This window comes from Stegodyphus dumicola, chromosome 6 (genome assembly GCF_044657685.1).
Source record: "Stegodyphus dumicola isolate Sdum_Otavi_A_Nest chromosome 6, ASM4465768v1".
NCBI lineage: Eukaryota > Metazoa > Arthropoda > Arachnida > Araneae > Eresidae > Stegodyphus > Stegodyphus dumicola.
The window spans coordinates 210,732,198-210,749,515 of record NC_140773.1 but is presented as its reverse complement, the minus strand read 5'-3'; the positions used below and the strand labels follow the sequence as shown (position 1 = coordinate 210,749,515).

Below are 17,318 nucleotides of genomic sequence, written 5' to 3'. Positions count from 1 at the left end.
TAATGGAGGGAATAAGCTTTTAAAGTACATTAAGAAAGTCAGAAATATAAGGAGTAAACTTTCAGAAATCATTCCTAAAAATAAATAAAATTTTACCCTGAAAAATTCTAAGGATTTCTTGAAGCAACTACCAAACTATGGCTTTCTTTCTTCTAAGCACTACCAAACTATGGCTGATATTTTTGCACTAGACGTTAGGTGTAAAATGCTGTTCAGGGTATCCTTTCTTAGAATATCATCTTGTCAAGTATTCGAAGTATTCGTATTTTTTTTTTGGTTATCCTGAGATGGAGTGCCTCGGGAAGAATTCAGGCACATTCATCTCCTGTTGTCACTTTAATGTTTTTCATTTACTCTTCAAACATGTGACAAATAGTGCCAAAACTTCTCGAAACTAGTTCTGATATTTTTTAAATTATTACTTTCAATGAAGGGCGATAAAAGCATACAGCCTTTGGGAGGAAAAAATCTACTTAATAGTGATTAAAATCAGAGTGTCAAAGTAAACAACTTATCTAAACTTTATTCGTAGCATTAAATATTTTTAATTTGAAATTTGGTACAGAATAGAAATTTTATTTTTTGATATATAACAGAATTTTAGAATTTAGATTGTGTAACCTAAATTCAGAGTTTTAGACTTTGCAATCTAATTTCAGAATTTTAGAATTTAGATAAGATTTTGTAATCTAATTTCACAATTTAGATTTAGCAATCTAATTTCATAATTTAGGTTTAGTAATTTAATTTCATAATTTTAGAATTTAGATTTTTTAATCTAATTTCATAATTTCATAATTTAGATTTTGTAAAAGAATTTCATAATTTAGATTTTGTAATATAATTTCATAATTTTAGATTTTGTAATCTAATTTCAGAATTTTAGAATTTAGATTTTGTAATATAATTTCATAACTTTAGAAATTAGATTTTGTAATCTAATTTCATAATTTTAGAACTTAGATTGTGTAATTTAAATTCACAATTTTAGAAGTTAGATTTTTCTAATCTTAATTCATAATTTTAGAATTTAGATTTCGTAATCTAATTTCAGAATTTTAGAAATTAGATTGTGTAATCTAAGTTCATAATTTTAGAATTTGTATTTTGTAATCTAATTTCATAATTTTAGAACTTAGATTGTGTAATCTAAATTCATAATTTTAGAAGTTAGATTTTCTAATCTTAATTCATAATTTTAGAATTTAGATTTCGTAATCAAATTTCATAATTTTAGAATTTAGATTGTTAGATAATTTCTAAATTGTGTAATCTAAATTCTAAAAATTATAAAATTAGTATAGTGGATTAAGAAATTAGTAACAAATAAATGCTTATATCTCAAGCATCTAAAGTAAGCAATCTGGGGAACTTCTGAAAAATATTTAGAGATTTTGTATAAAAATTTAATCAACTGGCTGAGTTTTCTTCTCAGCCTTTCGTTTTCTTTCATAATTTAGGATAATTGAAATTGATAATTCTTTGAATAGTATTTGCCTAAAACACAGAAATGTCATTGGGTGTTTGAGATTTTATTCCATATTTTATGTTCCACACATGTTTGATCACATTAAACACCTTTGTTATGTTAATAATTTTACTAAGAAGAAAAGATAAAAATCGCAGATAAATCTTTACATTACGTCACTGGATAAGCGGAACGTTGTTTCATCGCTGAATATTGTCTTGGTGGCGAAATCTTCGTCTTCCCATGTTGACGCAAAAATCTAGCCGACGGGCGTAATCCTCCGGGTTTAATTGTTGCAGAAGCTATACATGGTCCGGTTTGAAATGCGACCATTAACGCAAAATCTTTCACACAGTTTTTTGTGGTACTCGTATTTCGAACATATGGTCAATTGACGGGACGAACATATGGACAACAATACTACAAAATGTATGGAATGAACTCGGTTACCGTCTAGACGTATGTCGGGTCACCAAAGGGGAACATACTGAATATAAGTAGAGGGTGTATAAACTTGGGTGACTTTGTGGTTCTTTTCATATATCTTTCATATGGGTACGTAAATTATTTTTGAAAATATAGTCTTTTCAAAACGAACGAATCATTCGTGCTAACCCTATGTTATAATTCCTGAAGCCCTTTGAGATTTGCAGCAGTAATTATATTAACTACTGTACGAGGGAGTGACGGGAGAATGTGGGCACCATCCTTCTACCATATAATTATTAACAACGGTGTTTTATATTAACTAATTACTATATGGTTGTTGGCTTAGTTGTACTACAAGTGCTAACTAGTAAGTAGACATTATATTACACATTAAGTAATATTTCTTAAATTAATAAAATTATCTTAATATTAAGAAACAATAACAAGCCGAACAAATATTAATTTAGAAGTCAAACAACAAAAATCAGCGTTATATTTTAAAATTTTCACAGGACTAGTTCTTCAGGACAGGATTTTCCATTGGTGAACTGGATTTTCTAGAGGCATTTCACATTCAAAAAAATCTTTCTGTTCTAGTTAACGACCCTATTTCCAATCCATCTTTGCCTTCAACCTTTAAAGAAATTATGTTTTAGTTCTGGTTTCATCAACGCATGGCGCCAGTACCTTATCTTCTATCCAGGCTTTCTTATCTTATCTAATCAATATATCTTATCTCGTTTATTTGCGCTTTTGCAGCTGAGGATGATGGTTCGGTAAAATCATCGAAACTAGTCCTGTGAAAATTTGAAAATATAACGCTGATTTTTGTTGTTTGACTTTTAAATTATCTTAATATTATTAATGTTGTTAGCTGAAATCCAAAATTTTGATTTTAAATGGACAGAATTTTAATACATTGTTCTGTATTTCATAGATTTCTTTTATTAATGTAGTACCTGGTTTTCTGGTAACGCTCGCTTGTCTGACAGTAACATCAGCCCAAGCTCATGGAATTCCTCGTGTTAAGGACCGCAAGATATGCCTGTCGTTGGCAACAGCCTTGATAGTGGCAAAAGTCAGTCCACCGTAGAGGCGATAGTGCGATTTAGCTCATTTCGACCCCCTTTCCCAGATTAATCTAAATTTCATACAGAATGTTTGCAATCATTATTAGTTTGAAAAATATATAGCTGATTCCCAGCTTATAAAAACAATAGCAGTTAAAATTAGGTGTTAGATATCTGTAAATAATATAGAAAAAAATGTTAAATATCAAGGTGATATTAAATAAATTAGTAACATTTAGAATTATCGAAAACCTAGAGCTGTACCATCTAATCTAATTCATATTCATGGTTTCAGTCGTCAGTGATAGTGATATTGAAGTTTACATTTTTAACACTATAATCTACTAACTGAGCTTAATTATAAGAAATTTTATGCGCATTCCTTACATATAGATCCAATTTATAACACTTAAACTGATGCAAATAGTTTTACTTTTTAATGGAAATCGTTTCTTGCTATTTTCCATCTAAACTTTGAAATCTAGTTATTAAATAATTTACTTTGTACCTAGTGAATGTTAGTGACCTTAATTGGAGATTTTAAAAATTTTAAATCAAAAGAGTATTGGTTTGATTTATTTGATTACGGTAAAGCCCGCTACGACTATCGACCTGACGGAGGGGTGCCTTCAGGGACGACTTTCTAAGGAATCTACCTCTGTAACCATCTGATACATTAGAAAAAAAAACACGAAAATGCCCAGGCAGCCCGTTCGTTCGCCTATAATCGAATTAAGGGCGAACTATCACTGTTCAGCGACTTTACCGCTCGGGCGCTGCTGAGCTCAAATGAGTATAATTTTAAAATTTATTATTTCTTCACTGTTCCTTATTAGTACTCTAAATTTAATCCCAATTAGTGAATTGTTAGTACATGAAAACTAGGTACAATGCGCAGCAAGAATTTGAACTATACATTTAATCCATAATCAATGTATTAATAGGACATGAAACCTATGACGAGTGCGTAGCAAGAATTTCATCTATACCTTTAATCCATAATCAGTGTATTGGTAGCACATGAAAACTATCTAGAGTGCGAATCAAGAATTTCAACTATACATTTAATCCATAATCAATGTAGTGATAGGACATCAAACCTATATCGAGTGCGTAGCAAGAATTTCATCTATACATTTAATTCAATCAGTGTATTGGTAGCACATGAAACCTATATCGAGTGCGCAGCAAGAATTTGAACTATACATTTAATCCACAATCAGTGTATTGATAGGATATGAAACCTATATCGAGTGCGTAGCAAGAATTTGATCTATACATTTAATCCATAATCAGTGTAATCAGTGCATCATCCATCTTCGTATAAAAAGGATGACTTTTCAAAATTTTAACTGAAATCATGAGGATGGATTACGAATAATTCTTTCATTCAATACGATCAAGACAAAGCAAGATTACGTAATCGCTTTTAGAGCCAACACTAAGACAGTTTTATTGTTTTTTTTTTTTTTTTTTTTTTAATTTTTTTGTTGAAATAGAAACAGGTTATATGTTAAGAAAGAGAAGCATAATTTCAATTTTAAATTTGTCAGAAAAACGTACTTTTAATTTTGTTCTGAAATAAAAAAATGAAAACTTATTTTTTGAACATCGTAATTTTTTTGAAATAAAAAAAAGCATTAGCATTAATTCTGCATTAGGTATGCATTATACGACAAAATTATTATAAGCTGTCCAACCGGGGTAGTGGTCAGCCACGCTAACTGCTGTACCGAAGAGTCCGTGTTCGAATCCCCGAGAAGGCACCGATGTTTGCAAATGTATAATGACTGTTCGGCAGGTCCTCTCGAGAGGTTGGTGGTAGGGGAAAAGGGGTGCGAGCCCCTCGGACAGCTCTCTTTGGAGTGGTCTCTTTCAGACTTGGGGGCGGAACGCAGCAAAGTTTTACTGTTGCCTGCATGGTGTCCAGAGCTCTTGCCAAACCTGCCTCCTTGCCAAGATGAATTTCGTGGGTTTACTCTCATATCATAAAAGCGAAATTACTCATAACAACCATAACAATATTAGTATAATTCTAAATACTGAATAAATAAGTATTTAGTACTAATAAGTGTACTAATAATACTAATAATTTAGTGTACTAATAGTACTAATAATTTAGTACTATTAATAATAAATAAATTAGTATAATACTAAATAAACATATTATTATAAAGTATGTTAACGTTCAAAACATCTTTTATGATAACACATTAATTTAATAATATAATACAATAGTGAGTTTCAATTTGTGTAAATTAGATATATCATTAGACAGGATTCGAAATATTGGCATGCACAATTATTATTTGCTGTTTGTAAATAGCTCAGTTTTGTTATACAGTTACAGATTTATTTAATTCAAAAGATAAATTTTGGATTTTACATTTTGTAGAATGATAACTGTGAGTAGTGGTGAGTAATGGTTAGTGAGCAAGGATCATGGAAGACAAAAGTATAATGTTCCGTTAAGTGGAACCAATTGCTAACGCGTGTCAATAATACGTTTATGGTAGCGTAACATAACCTAACCGTCCAAAAACTTTAGAAAGACTTAACTAAACGCGTTTCTAACATCAATATAATAAAAGTTCTCAGTTTCATTATTATAGTAAATATGTTTTTGGTCTGCATATAAAAAGAGTAGCGAAGTTATATTAATTTCTTTAATACCAAAATGCTTGTGTTTCCGTTCGCTCGCGTATTTGTAATTTTACACTGTCTTAATTTTTAACAAATCGTAAAACAAACACTCAATCAGAACGTTCATCAAACTGAGAAAATGAAATAAGTTTAATATTTTTAGCCCAAAGTCACAATTTGCCCAAAAGGGCTATTAATTTCGTTCTGGTACGTTGGTTCACTATAAACGACGTTTCACATTTCAAATTGTTGCACCAAAAATGTAAAGCCCTGCATTATATTTAAATAAATTAAATAATGAAGAATCTGCATGAATATATGTATGTTTTTCGCCCTGTGAGAAAACAACCGTATCTAGAGACTTTAAATTTTGAATAACGTAGTCCTCTACTCGAATATGGGCTTCTGGAAACCCAAATTTGGAATTTGTTTTATTATATATCTCATATTTCATAAAGCGTTAACGAATTTTTGATCACGAAAATCAATAATTTCAAAGAGAGCAGTGGCAACACTGCACCGGAAAAAAATTACCTCCAGGGCGCGAGACTGTGTATCAGAAATTCTAAAGCCCGATACACAGTCTTCTTCTCTTTTTAAAGTATTTTGTGATATTGCTGTTGAACAAAATTTTATGCTTTAAGTGCGAAGAACATGATATTTAATAAATAAAGCCAACACACAAAACATTAAAAAACGCTGCTTTGAGCGTAATATAAAAATCTGCAAACTTTCAGATTTTTTAAAATATTTTCTACACATAAAAATACTTCTCAATCCGTTAAAACAAAACACATATAAAGCAAAATACGTGAGACTTGTTTAATTGCAGACGGAAACGAGAAAAAAATTGATTGGATTATAGTAAGGCAAAACTTTTAGATTCCCTATATGACCACCTAATTACCGCTGTTGCGTTTACACTTCAGAAGAACTGGTGCTTTCTTCATTTCATTTCATTTACCCCTTGCATCCTTACGCACGCGTGAGTAAACTTTATCCCGGCAGGTGATCAAATAGATTCGGTATAATAACATTCTCAGCCCCATCTCCTTGTAAATCAATTCTCCCACTCTACGAGTCTTCGGTAATTAGTAAAAGAGCTCTTTGTCATTTTCTCGACAGATATATGGGAGTTTTAAGAGCTATCCCCAGAAAGTGTTTCCGGTGTTTTCGTTCTCACAATGTACTCAAGAAACCTCACTTATTAATGGTCCGTTGAATATACGTTATATTCACGTACTTTAAGTAGTCTTTTTTTTTCCTCGATTTAAACGTTCTCGAACAGATCTGCTTAAGAGATTTGCTTTCCAAACTAGTTACGCTTTTTTTAATTAAAGTACTTTGCTTCAAGAGTTAAACTGGTTTAATAAACACTGATTTAATACATGAAATTAACTTTTTTAGAATTAAAGGGCTTCGTGGATAAAAGTTTTATATTTTTGTTAAATTAGTCTCTACTAGACGCTTTATTAAAAGTATTAACATAAAATTTTCGAAAAAGGAGGCTATAATTTTTCCATAAATTCGAATCCTAAATGTGCGCTTCAAGCTACAACGTTTCGTGAAACAAGACAAAGAAATTTCTGAAAATTGTTTGGCGGCTACGTTATAGGTGCAAGTTTGAAATTTAACTACTATGTCGTCTTCGTAGAATAAAAATTATATTTCTAATCTGCCAGTTAATAATGTGTTAGCAATTTACCTGTAACAGTTTAAAAAGTAACATATTCTAATGGTAATTGTAGCATACTCTAATGTGAAACACTGACAGAAACAGTCAAGAGCAAATTTGCTAATTTTGATTATTATTCCATGTTATTATGGAAGTAATACAAGATAAAGATCAAATTTAGGACCCGCTATTAAAACAAAGTTACTTTTATGACAAACATTTGTTGATAATTCGGTAACTGTTCGCTTGTAAATACAGAAAGTTTTGGGCTACAAAGGACATGGACTTCTGGAAACTTTCATAAAATATTTAGGTTAAAATAACACTCCGAAGAAATATTAATTTAGAAGTCACATAACAAAAACCAGCGTTATATTTTAAAATTTTTAAATGCTTTGTTTCGATGGTTTTTACCGAACTATTAGCCTCAGCTGCCACAGTGCAAATGGCAGCGCTTTGCACTTTGGCAGCTGAGGATGGTGGTTCGGTAAAACCATCGAAACTAGTACTATGAAAATTTGCAAATATAAACGCTGGTTTTTGTTGTTTTACTTCTAAATTAATATTTTAATAAGATATGTTAACTTGTTTCTGAAATTTTTGACAGGTTGGTTATAAATTTCTGCAACAAATTATTTTATTTGAAGAAAATATAATCAATAATAAACTCTCTTGAGGTAGCCTGACAGTACCCGAGCTTTCTGTCTCTTTTTCTTCAAACGAAAGTGCTTAGGTCTTTTACACGATTAAATATCACTATTGTCATGTGTGATTTTATTTTTCTCAAAGGAAAATAAATCTCTTGCTAACTAAAATATAGTTTAAAATAGATTGTAACAGATATTCTTGTTAAAAAGTTTTTCACGTGACACTTCAAAAAATAGAAAGAGCAAAATCTCTCAATTTGACATTTTCTGTATTAATATTATAAACCAGGAAATTTTGATACTCAAAAGTTGCAAATTATGTAATTTTTTATGTTTTGTAAAGAGTAATATTCTTTGTTGTTTCAGTCAGATAATAAATATCTAGCTATATCAACTTGGAGCTACTTATTGTCCAGCGCGTCTCCAAATGATATAAGCAATTTAATGTTGCTCATACAATAAATCTACATAATACAGCAAAAAGGTTTAATGAGTCACAGACAGCCATATTATCCACGTTTGGTATAGTGTAATAAGTGTCTTTACGTGTTCAACTCTGGCTGCACGTAGGATGCCCAAATGATATTCCAATTCTTACCACATAGGTTACAGAATATTGATACTGACATATTCGAGGATTGCAGTAATCCATTCTCCGAAATCATCAATAGACGTGATCTTTTCTCGTGCATTATGCCCTTTCCATAGCCTCATAGCGGAAAATAAAATATTTGATTGTATAGAACGCCAAAGTTATATAATTAATTTGGGATTAACCTGTTTTAAATCAGACAGTACTGAGGCATTGATGCTTTCCCTATACATTCATACATGTAAACGTTTAATTAATAATCTAAACTTTGCACAGCTGTTATAATAATTTTTCAAAATTAATTTTTAAAGAAATCTGAAAGTTTTCATATTTTATATTACGCCCAAAGGGGCATTTTTTAACGCTTTCTGAGTTACATTTATTTATTAAATATCATGTTCTTCGCACTTGAACCACACAACTCAATTCAACAGCAATATCACAAAATAATTTTAAATTCCGATACACAGTTTCGCGCGCTGGAGATAAAAATCAACGCAAATAGTAAACAACGCAAAATGCCAAAATCCCTTTCGGGCAAATAGCCCTTTGGACTAATAATTTAGAAAGAAATTATCTTTAAAATTTCCGATACACAGTCTCACGCAGGAGACAAATTATTTGTTTTTCGTACAATGTTGCCATTACTCGCTTTGAAATCGTTGAGTTTCTTAATCAAAAATTCATAAATGCTTTACAAAATATGACACAGACAATAAAACAAATCCCAAATTTGGGCTTCCAGATACCCATATTCGGTTGGTTTAAGGCTCAATCCTAACTGTGTGACGGACGTTATCCAGAAATGGATAGCTCTAGGTACCGTTGTTTTATGACAATGCTAGGAAATACACATACATGCATTTATATAGCTTCTTCATTATTTACGCAGGGGGGTTATTATCAAGGGTGTTACTATCAGGGGTTATTATTACCAGGCGTTATATTATTTTACAAGGGGGATCATATTTTGGTTGCAAGAATTTAAAAAGTGATTCGCCATTTATAGCGAATCAACGGAAAATGTCAAAACAGAATTAATAGTCCTTCTGTTTAAATCGTCATTTTGGACTAATAATAATTAACTTGATCATACAACAAATGTTTATATATTCGTAGGAGCTTGAGTGTATCTGTAATTTCTATAAAGTTTATATGTCTATAATTTTTATGTCTTTTAACAAAATTTGACTTGTACATTTGCTAATTATTAGCTAGTTTGTTTAGTCTCAATCTTAGTGTATGGCTTTCGGCTTCAAAATACGCCAGAACTAACACCTGAGCTAGGAAAGGATGCATTGGCAGAACATGTAATTGTCGTTAATTACATGTTAAATAAACTACTATTATGATAGAAGATAAAGGAATCATATAACTGAGTGATATTAAGGATTAAGTAGCTTCGACTATCATTGCTGTCAGAAATCTGAGTAGAAGATCACCCAGGAAATAACTATGAAAAAATTGTTTGATTACATATAAATTATGTAGTATATTGTAAATTAGAGCTACATCTGACTTCTCGTAACTCTGTTCTCTTTGTGAATTACAATATTCCAGCGAATGGTATAATTGCACGGACATTTTCGTGGTTTTTCCCTTGCGCAAGATCAACACAGAGCCAGTTTCATTAGACGGTCTTCCACGAAGGCATCCTTCCCCTTAGAGAAATAGCATTTTGTGCTTGGCGACGTTCTTATAAAGCCAAACCAATTTATAAGCAGATTCAGAAGTCAAACAACAAAAATCAGCGTAAATTTACAAAATTTTCGCAGGACTAGTTTCGATGGTTTTAACGAACCACCATCCTCAGCTGCAAAACCGCAAATGAACAAGATGGGAAATAATGATTAGATAAGAAAGCCTGGACAAGAATAAGCAAGTGGCGCCATCTGTTGGTGAAACCAGAACTAAAACATAATTTCTTTAAAGGCCGAAGGCAAATTTGGATTGGAATTAGGATCCTTAACTAGAAAGATTTTTATGAATGTGAAATGCCTCTAGAAAATCCAGTTCTCCAATGGAAGATGTTTTTTGATTAATTTTGGCAGCAGAAAAATTGAAACTGTGATTTTCGCACCAACAATGTTAAGCAACAGAAGACTTCTGTGTTTCCTTTTTTCTAACATATGCCTCATGTTCCTTGACGTGAAATTTTAAGGCTCTCTTAGTTTGGCCAATGTAAATTAAACCGCACTGGCAAGGAATCCTATAAATACCCCAGGAATTCATATCCGGATTGATGGGAGAATAAACAACCCGAAAGTTAAATGTCTGCAAAATATGTGCAACTTTATAGCTAAATGATGGAAAGAAGGGAATGACAACAGAACTTTTATAATCTCCTAAAACAAGAGTGTGCCTTTAGCTGGAATATGTGTTGAGATGAGAATTTTTTAACTGCTTGATTAATAATGTTGGGTGAAAGCCCCTGTCAATAGCTATTGCTTTTAAATAATTTAATTTTCCATCAAAGGCTAGTTTGGAGGAGCAAACTTGAAGAACACGGAAAACATAGGAATAAAATGAAGCTAACTTTTGTTTAGTCGGATGACATGATTTAAAGTGTGGTGGAAGGCAAACCGATGAAGGTTTACGGTAAACCGTAGTACTGAAGTTGGATGTGTTACGTGTGACCAGAATGTCGAGAAACGGAAGAGAATTGCAAGTATCAAGTTCAGAAGTGAACTGAATAGCAGGATCAATAGAATTCATTGTTGAAAGAACTTTATTTAAATCATTTTGATTATCTTCAAACAGGGTAAAAGTATCGTCTACGTAGCGGAACCATGCCGGGAAGTTTAAAGTTTCAAACAATTTTGATTCGTAATAATGCATGTAGATATCAGCCATGATGGGACTGAGGGGGCTTCCCATGGCTAATCCCTCAGTTTGCTTGTAATATTTATTTTGGAAAACAAAATGTGTTTGTTTCAAACAGAGTTGAGTGAGAGAAATTAGCTCATTAATTTCGATGCAAGAGAAATAAAATTCGCGAAGTCTGATTTCTAGACATCTTAATGCACCCTCCACTGGGACATTGGTGAATAATGATTTTACATCAAAAGAAACCATGAGTGAATTACTTGGAGAAATATTTTTAACCTTTTTTACAAACTCTATTGAATTTTTTATGGTGTAAATGTTATTGTCTAATAGAGTTGAAAATCTGGAAACTAAATATTTAGCTAAGGGATACGAGGCAGTACCTAAATTTGATACAATAGGGCGGAAAGGAAAACCACTTTTATGAATTTTGGGAAGAGCGTATAATCAGGCACAATTCGCAACAGATGGGATAAGCGAATGTTTTATGTTGCTTGAAATGATTTGTGAAGATTTGATCGCAGTTTTTATTTTTTAGAATTCCGAAGGTGAAGGATCTTTAGGGATCGGATTATATGGTCCTTCGTTTAAGGGTTTAGTGACACCATCGATGTAAGTTTTCTTATCCATTACGACTATCTGGCCACCTTTGTCGGCCTTTGAAATGATAATATCCGGGTTAGAATGAATTTTGCGCATAGTAGCTCTTTCTCTCGCAGTTAGATTTGATTTCAAAGTTTTATTATTGAATTTCACATTATGAGCGATAAGATGCCTAATCATTTCTTTCTGTGAATCTGAAATTTTACTGAACTTAAAAGCTTTTTCGATAGGAGCCAAAATCTTTGGAATCGAGTGCTTACAGGTTTGTGAGAAGTTAAAATTATATTTTAGAATTCTCTCTTGTTCTTCTGAAAGACTAACATTAGAGATATTAACTATTGGCTTGATGTTTACAATGGGAAGATTTTTTGAACTACTTGATCCAAAAGACTGTAAAAGAAGTTTTTCGAATTTAACTGCAAGGGTGTTTTTATGACGGTTAACTGCATTCTGCATTAGATTTGATTTGAATAAAATTGGGGATGTATTTTTCCACATTTACATTTAAGTAAAAAGTCAAGATGATTCAGGAATTTTTGCCGTTTTAGGCGTAATTTAGTGAAACGATTAACAGATGAAGGCATGATAAACAATGCAGAAAATCAAACTAAATTAACTAAGCAATAATAAAGCACACAGAAAACAGCAGAAAAATCCCTCACTGAAATCTATTGATTCTGCTATTCAGTTCACTTTTGAACTTGAGACTTGCAATTCTTTTCCGTTTCTCGACATTCTGGTCACACGTAACACATCCAACTTCAGTACTACGGTTTATCGTAAACCTTCATCGGTTTGCCTTCCACCACACTTTAAATCATGTCATCTGACTAAACAAAAGTTAGCTTCATTTTATTCCTGTTTTCCGTGTTCTTCAAGTTTGCTCCTCCAAACTAGCCCTTAATGAAGAACTAAATTATTTAAAAGCAATAGCTATTGACAGGGGCTTTCACCCAACATTATTAATCAAGCAGTTAAAAAATTCTCATCTCAACACACTAAAAGGCACACTCTTGTTTTAGCAGATTATAAAAGTTCTGTTGTCATTCCCTTCTTTCCATCATTTAGCTATAAAGTTGCACATATTTTGCAGAAATTTAATTTTCGGGTTGTTTATTCTCCCATCGATAAAATTTCCGAGTTCCATACTCGAGTACCCCATTCCGGATATGAATTCCTGGGGTATTTATAGGATTCCTTGCCAGTGTGGTTTAATTTACATTGGCCAAACTAAGAGAGCCTTAAAATTTCGCGTCAAGGAACATGAGGCATATGTTAGAAAAAAGGAAACACAGAAGTCTTCTGTTGCTCAACATTGTTGGTCCGAAAATCACACTTTCAATTTTTCTGTTGCCAAAATTATTCAAAAAATATCTTTCATTGGAGAACTGGATTTTCTAGAGGCATTTCACATTCATAAAAATCTTTCTGTTCTAGTTAACGATCCTAATTCCAACCCAAATTTCCCTTGGGCCTTTAAAGAAATTATGTTTTAGTTCTGGTTTTACCAACAGATGGCGCCACTTGCTTATTCTTGTCCAGGCTTGGACAAGAATATCTAATCATTATTTCCTATCTTGTTCATTTGCGGTTTTGCAGCTGTGGATGGTGGTTCGGTAAAACCACCGAAACTAGTCCTGTGAAGATTTTGTAAATATAACGCTGATTTTTGTTGTTTGATTTCTGAATTAGTATTTATTCGGCGTGTTATTGTGTCTTAGCCATTTACTAGTTAGAATAAAAGATGCGAATTTCACCTATTTAACAAGCTAGAATTTGGAATGTTATACACTAAGTTTAATTTCTAACGTATATTAAAATGCCTAAAATATTAACGCCTTAAAATATTTAACTAAAATACCATGACACGCATAATGTATCTTAAAATGACATTTAAAACAACCAAGATAAAAAATATATAATTATTAAAAATCAAGTTAAATAATGTTTGGCTTTATAATCGCACGATGCATGTAATGAAAAATGTTGACATAGAAATTTCATTGATATCAGAATGTTTTCATTTTACATAAATGCTAATGTATTTGAATTTATTTCTTTCTACAGCAATACCCCGAGCAGAAGATTTTACCAACCCTCATTCCAAAGCAAGCAGAATGAAGTTCAAGGAAGAAATCTCAAATTATGTCATTTAATGCCTTATTTTATTGTTTTGTATTCTGTAATTTCCTGAGCAAATATACAAATAAAAGCTTTTATTATTCATAAATGCCACACAAATGCTTCACAAACTAATTAACTAAAAACGGAAACTCATTATTTGTTCTTTCTGATTTTCAAAGCAACTTCTTTATTCATTAGACAGCTTGAATATGAGTTCTTAAAATGGAAAACAGCGTTAAGAAGTTATATTTACACAACTGTCTCTTCGCGTAAATTAAAGTTTGCAGGGTATTTTTTAAATTTTCATGTAAAACTGAGCTATTTTCTATAACTGTAATTAAAAATGCACTTAACAGTAATTTTGTTTACATTGATTTGTTTCTTTTGGATTGCCGCCAAATTTATTTGCATTAAAAGAGCCTCCGAGTGCCATTATGCTACAATTGCTTATTCGTGTGAAGATAAAATTTATATAATTAAGTGAATTCAATTAACACTTAACATAAAGCGCTTTGCTATTTGTCCCAGAAACATGGGTTTAACAATGGCTTAATTACACGTGTCTAATGAATAACGTTGTAATAACATATTGGTTCGAAATGAATTAATAAATTATAAGTTGTTGAAGTAACATGGCGTACGCAATAAAATTAATTGCATTAATAACTATGATTTAATATGTATTTACATATTTTTGTCTTTTAGTGTTATCTCAGATTTTGAATAGTGGTTCTGTGATAGTTTAGCTAAAATAGGCGGTGTTGTGGTGTGTGCAAATTGACATGAAGTTCGATCCTGGTTCTACTTCCGGCTAAAATCTGGTATTTTTTGCAAATGTAACTTGAGGTTAAAGTCTCTTCGAGTGTCTGGTATTTGAGAAAGAGTTGTACGAGACTTTTGGACTTCATGCCTCAGCTTACACTCCATCAAAATTGTCTGGAGATTACTCAGATAGCCTTCGTGTGCTTTATCAGCATTAAAAACTCATATATTTTTTTTTATTTAAATCAGTGGTAAGTTACAATCAGCTTGTTTGATTTTATCTCGACAAAACTTTTACTAAAATTATTCTAATAATTTTAGGAAATTATAGTTATTTATTTTATATAACTTTTTTTTGTTCCTTTCGGCACTAAATAATTATCGTAAAATTACTTAAATATCACAGCTGTCTTAATCATCGGCTCCTAATATTAACCATCTTGATGATGAAGATGGATTCCATAATATCCTGGCTTCAATATTTTAGTATATATACAATTTGCAATCTTAAATTTAATTGCATACACCCCTATTCAAAACTTCATATTGTCCTATTTTGCACCATAATTGCACCACGTTTTCTCTTCAGTAACCACAATGCGAAAGCTTTTGCCCACTCGCTGCTCAGGATCACGATAAAGACGTTTCAAGCCTATAAATAGTACAGCAAACTAACTAAGTAGCCTCTTTCACCATTCCGATCTTCCTGCTGGTAACGTGACAGTTCATCGCCACTAACATTTCTGCCTTATATGACATGAGCTGCACCGCTGCTCAGGATTAAAGCAAAGACTTTCCAACCTTATAAATTGTACTGCATTCAACTACGCGTCTTTGGCGACTTCGCATTCCTGCTTGCAAAGTGTGGCTTAACTTCTGCCAGCTATTCTCCCTTATGTGAGATGTCACGTATTTGCATATCTAAAATTGTGGGGCGAGTTTAGTATCCTTAGTATCCCACTAGCTAAGAAGATATGTGCTAAGAAATTCGCCATTCAGAAATACGTTATATTTAACTACGAAGCTATTCGTGCTTCTTCCAAAATTCCATCTAGTCATGCACTACATCACAATCTCTCGTAATCTACGCAGCCATTTTCTCGTCCATGATTAAAAAGAAATTGGTGCTTTCTCTAATCGAGCTGTTCTAATATTAATTTACCTACAACGAAATAAATCAAACACACATACACACACACACACACACATATATATATATGCCAGTTAAATTTAAAACTTATTGGAATTAGATCTTAAAAATTGTCCCTTTCTTTATATTGTTCTGACCTCAAAGCAATGGCTATAATATTCCTTGCAAGTCTTTTATTGAGCATATATAACATCTTCTGCAATTAGATCTGAATACCTTTTAATCAACATGTCAGCCTGTGGAAATGAGTTTAATTCAGTGTTATGATCTTAAAACGAACATCATGATTCAAAATGATGGACCTCAAGAATCGCGAAGATGAGAAAAATATCAGTACAACAAATTGTCATATTAGATTTTATTTTATCAGTTAGGACAAAAGAGTGTATAAGTCCACAGGGAGAACTTTCTAAGAGAATTTAGATGGTATTTAAATTATCGTTGGGAAAAACGTAGTTCTCATTTACAGTCAGCACGTTTATAGCTGGAAACAGATTTCTGAATGAACTAACAAAGTTTCCAGAATTTAATTATACGGCAAATACTTGGCAGAAGGCAATGCTGAAAGTCGCTTTCAGTGTTCATCAAGAATTCATTCCTACAAGATAGAAAGCCACTGAGGCCTAACCTGAAGAGATTTAAAGAAGAACGCTTATCCCAAAAGTCTACAATTATCCAAAGATAGGTAACGTTTTTCCTACCACTATGATGGGTTAAGCCACAATGCCTTGAAGAAGCAATGGATTTTGTTGGAAATGTATGTAAACAAAGGCCTTCCATTTCCCTATTTGATCTGAAAATTATTTTTTCCATGTTATAGATGACTACCATGAACAACTGAAGAAAAATATGAAGTTCAGATATGCCTTTATAAATATTCACAAACAAATGGTGCAGTAATTTGATACTATGAAATAAGAATATGGCATTATATTAGCTATAACTGATATATACAGCGTCAATTTATCACGCCATTTGAATAATATATCTGCTTCGAATATGACGCTTAAAGAAGTTCATTGTTTAGAGAGTGTAGATGATGGATGAATGTCCTGCTTGATCATATATTTTTATCGGACATGGAAAATCATATGGAATAGAAATCAATAAATTGCGTTTAAGAAATGTTTTCTATTTCACGGAAGTTAACTCAGAAATAATGGAAAATATTTTGAAAATACAAATCTACATTTGAATCGAAATCGAATAGGAAATAGAAATAAAACTGACATTTGAATCTATGAAAATATTAGTGAATGTCAGAAACGTGAAGTATACACATCAGTGCTAAAGCGAACGATTTATATTAGAGAAATATGATTAAACTGA

General features: G+C 31.9%; 1 protein-coding gene across 3 annotated transcripts in view; it reads left to right on the top strand.

Moving 5' to 3' along the window:
- The window catches only part of LOC118186731 (uncharacterized), a 127,529-nt gene extending 113,346 nt beyond the window's left edge, over positions 1-14,183 (top strand). For all 3 annotated transcript variants that reach the window (XM_035356865.2, XM_035356864.2, XM_085817943.1), the window contains one exon: positions 14,021-14,183. In XM_035356865.2, coding sequence (XP_035212756.1) covers positions 14,021-14,074 — 54 coding nt within the window. In that variant the 3' untranslated portion in view covers positions 14,075-14,183. The remainder of the gene's footprint in view (positions 1-14,020) is intronic.
- Positions 14,184-17,318: the final 3,135 nt, after the last annotated feature.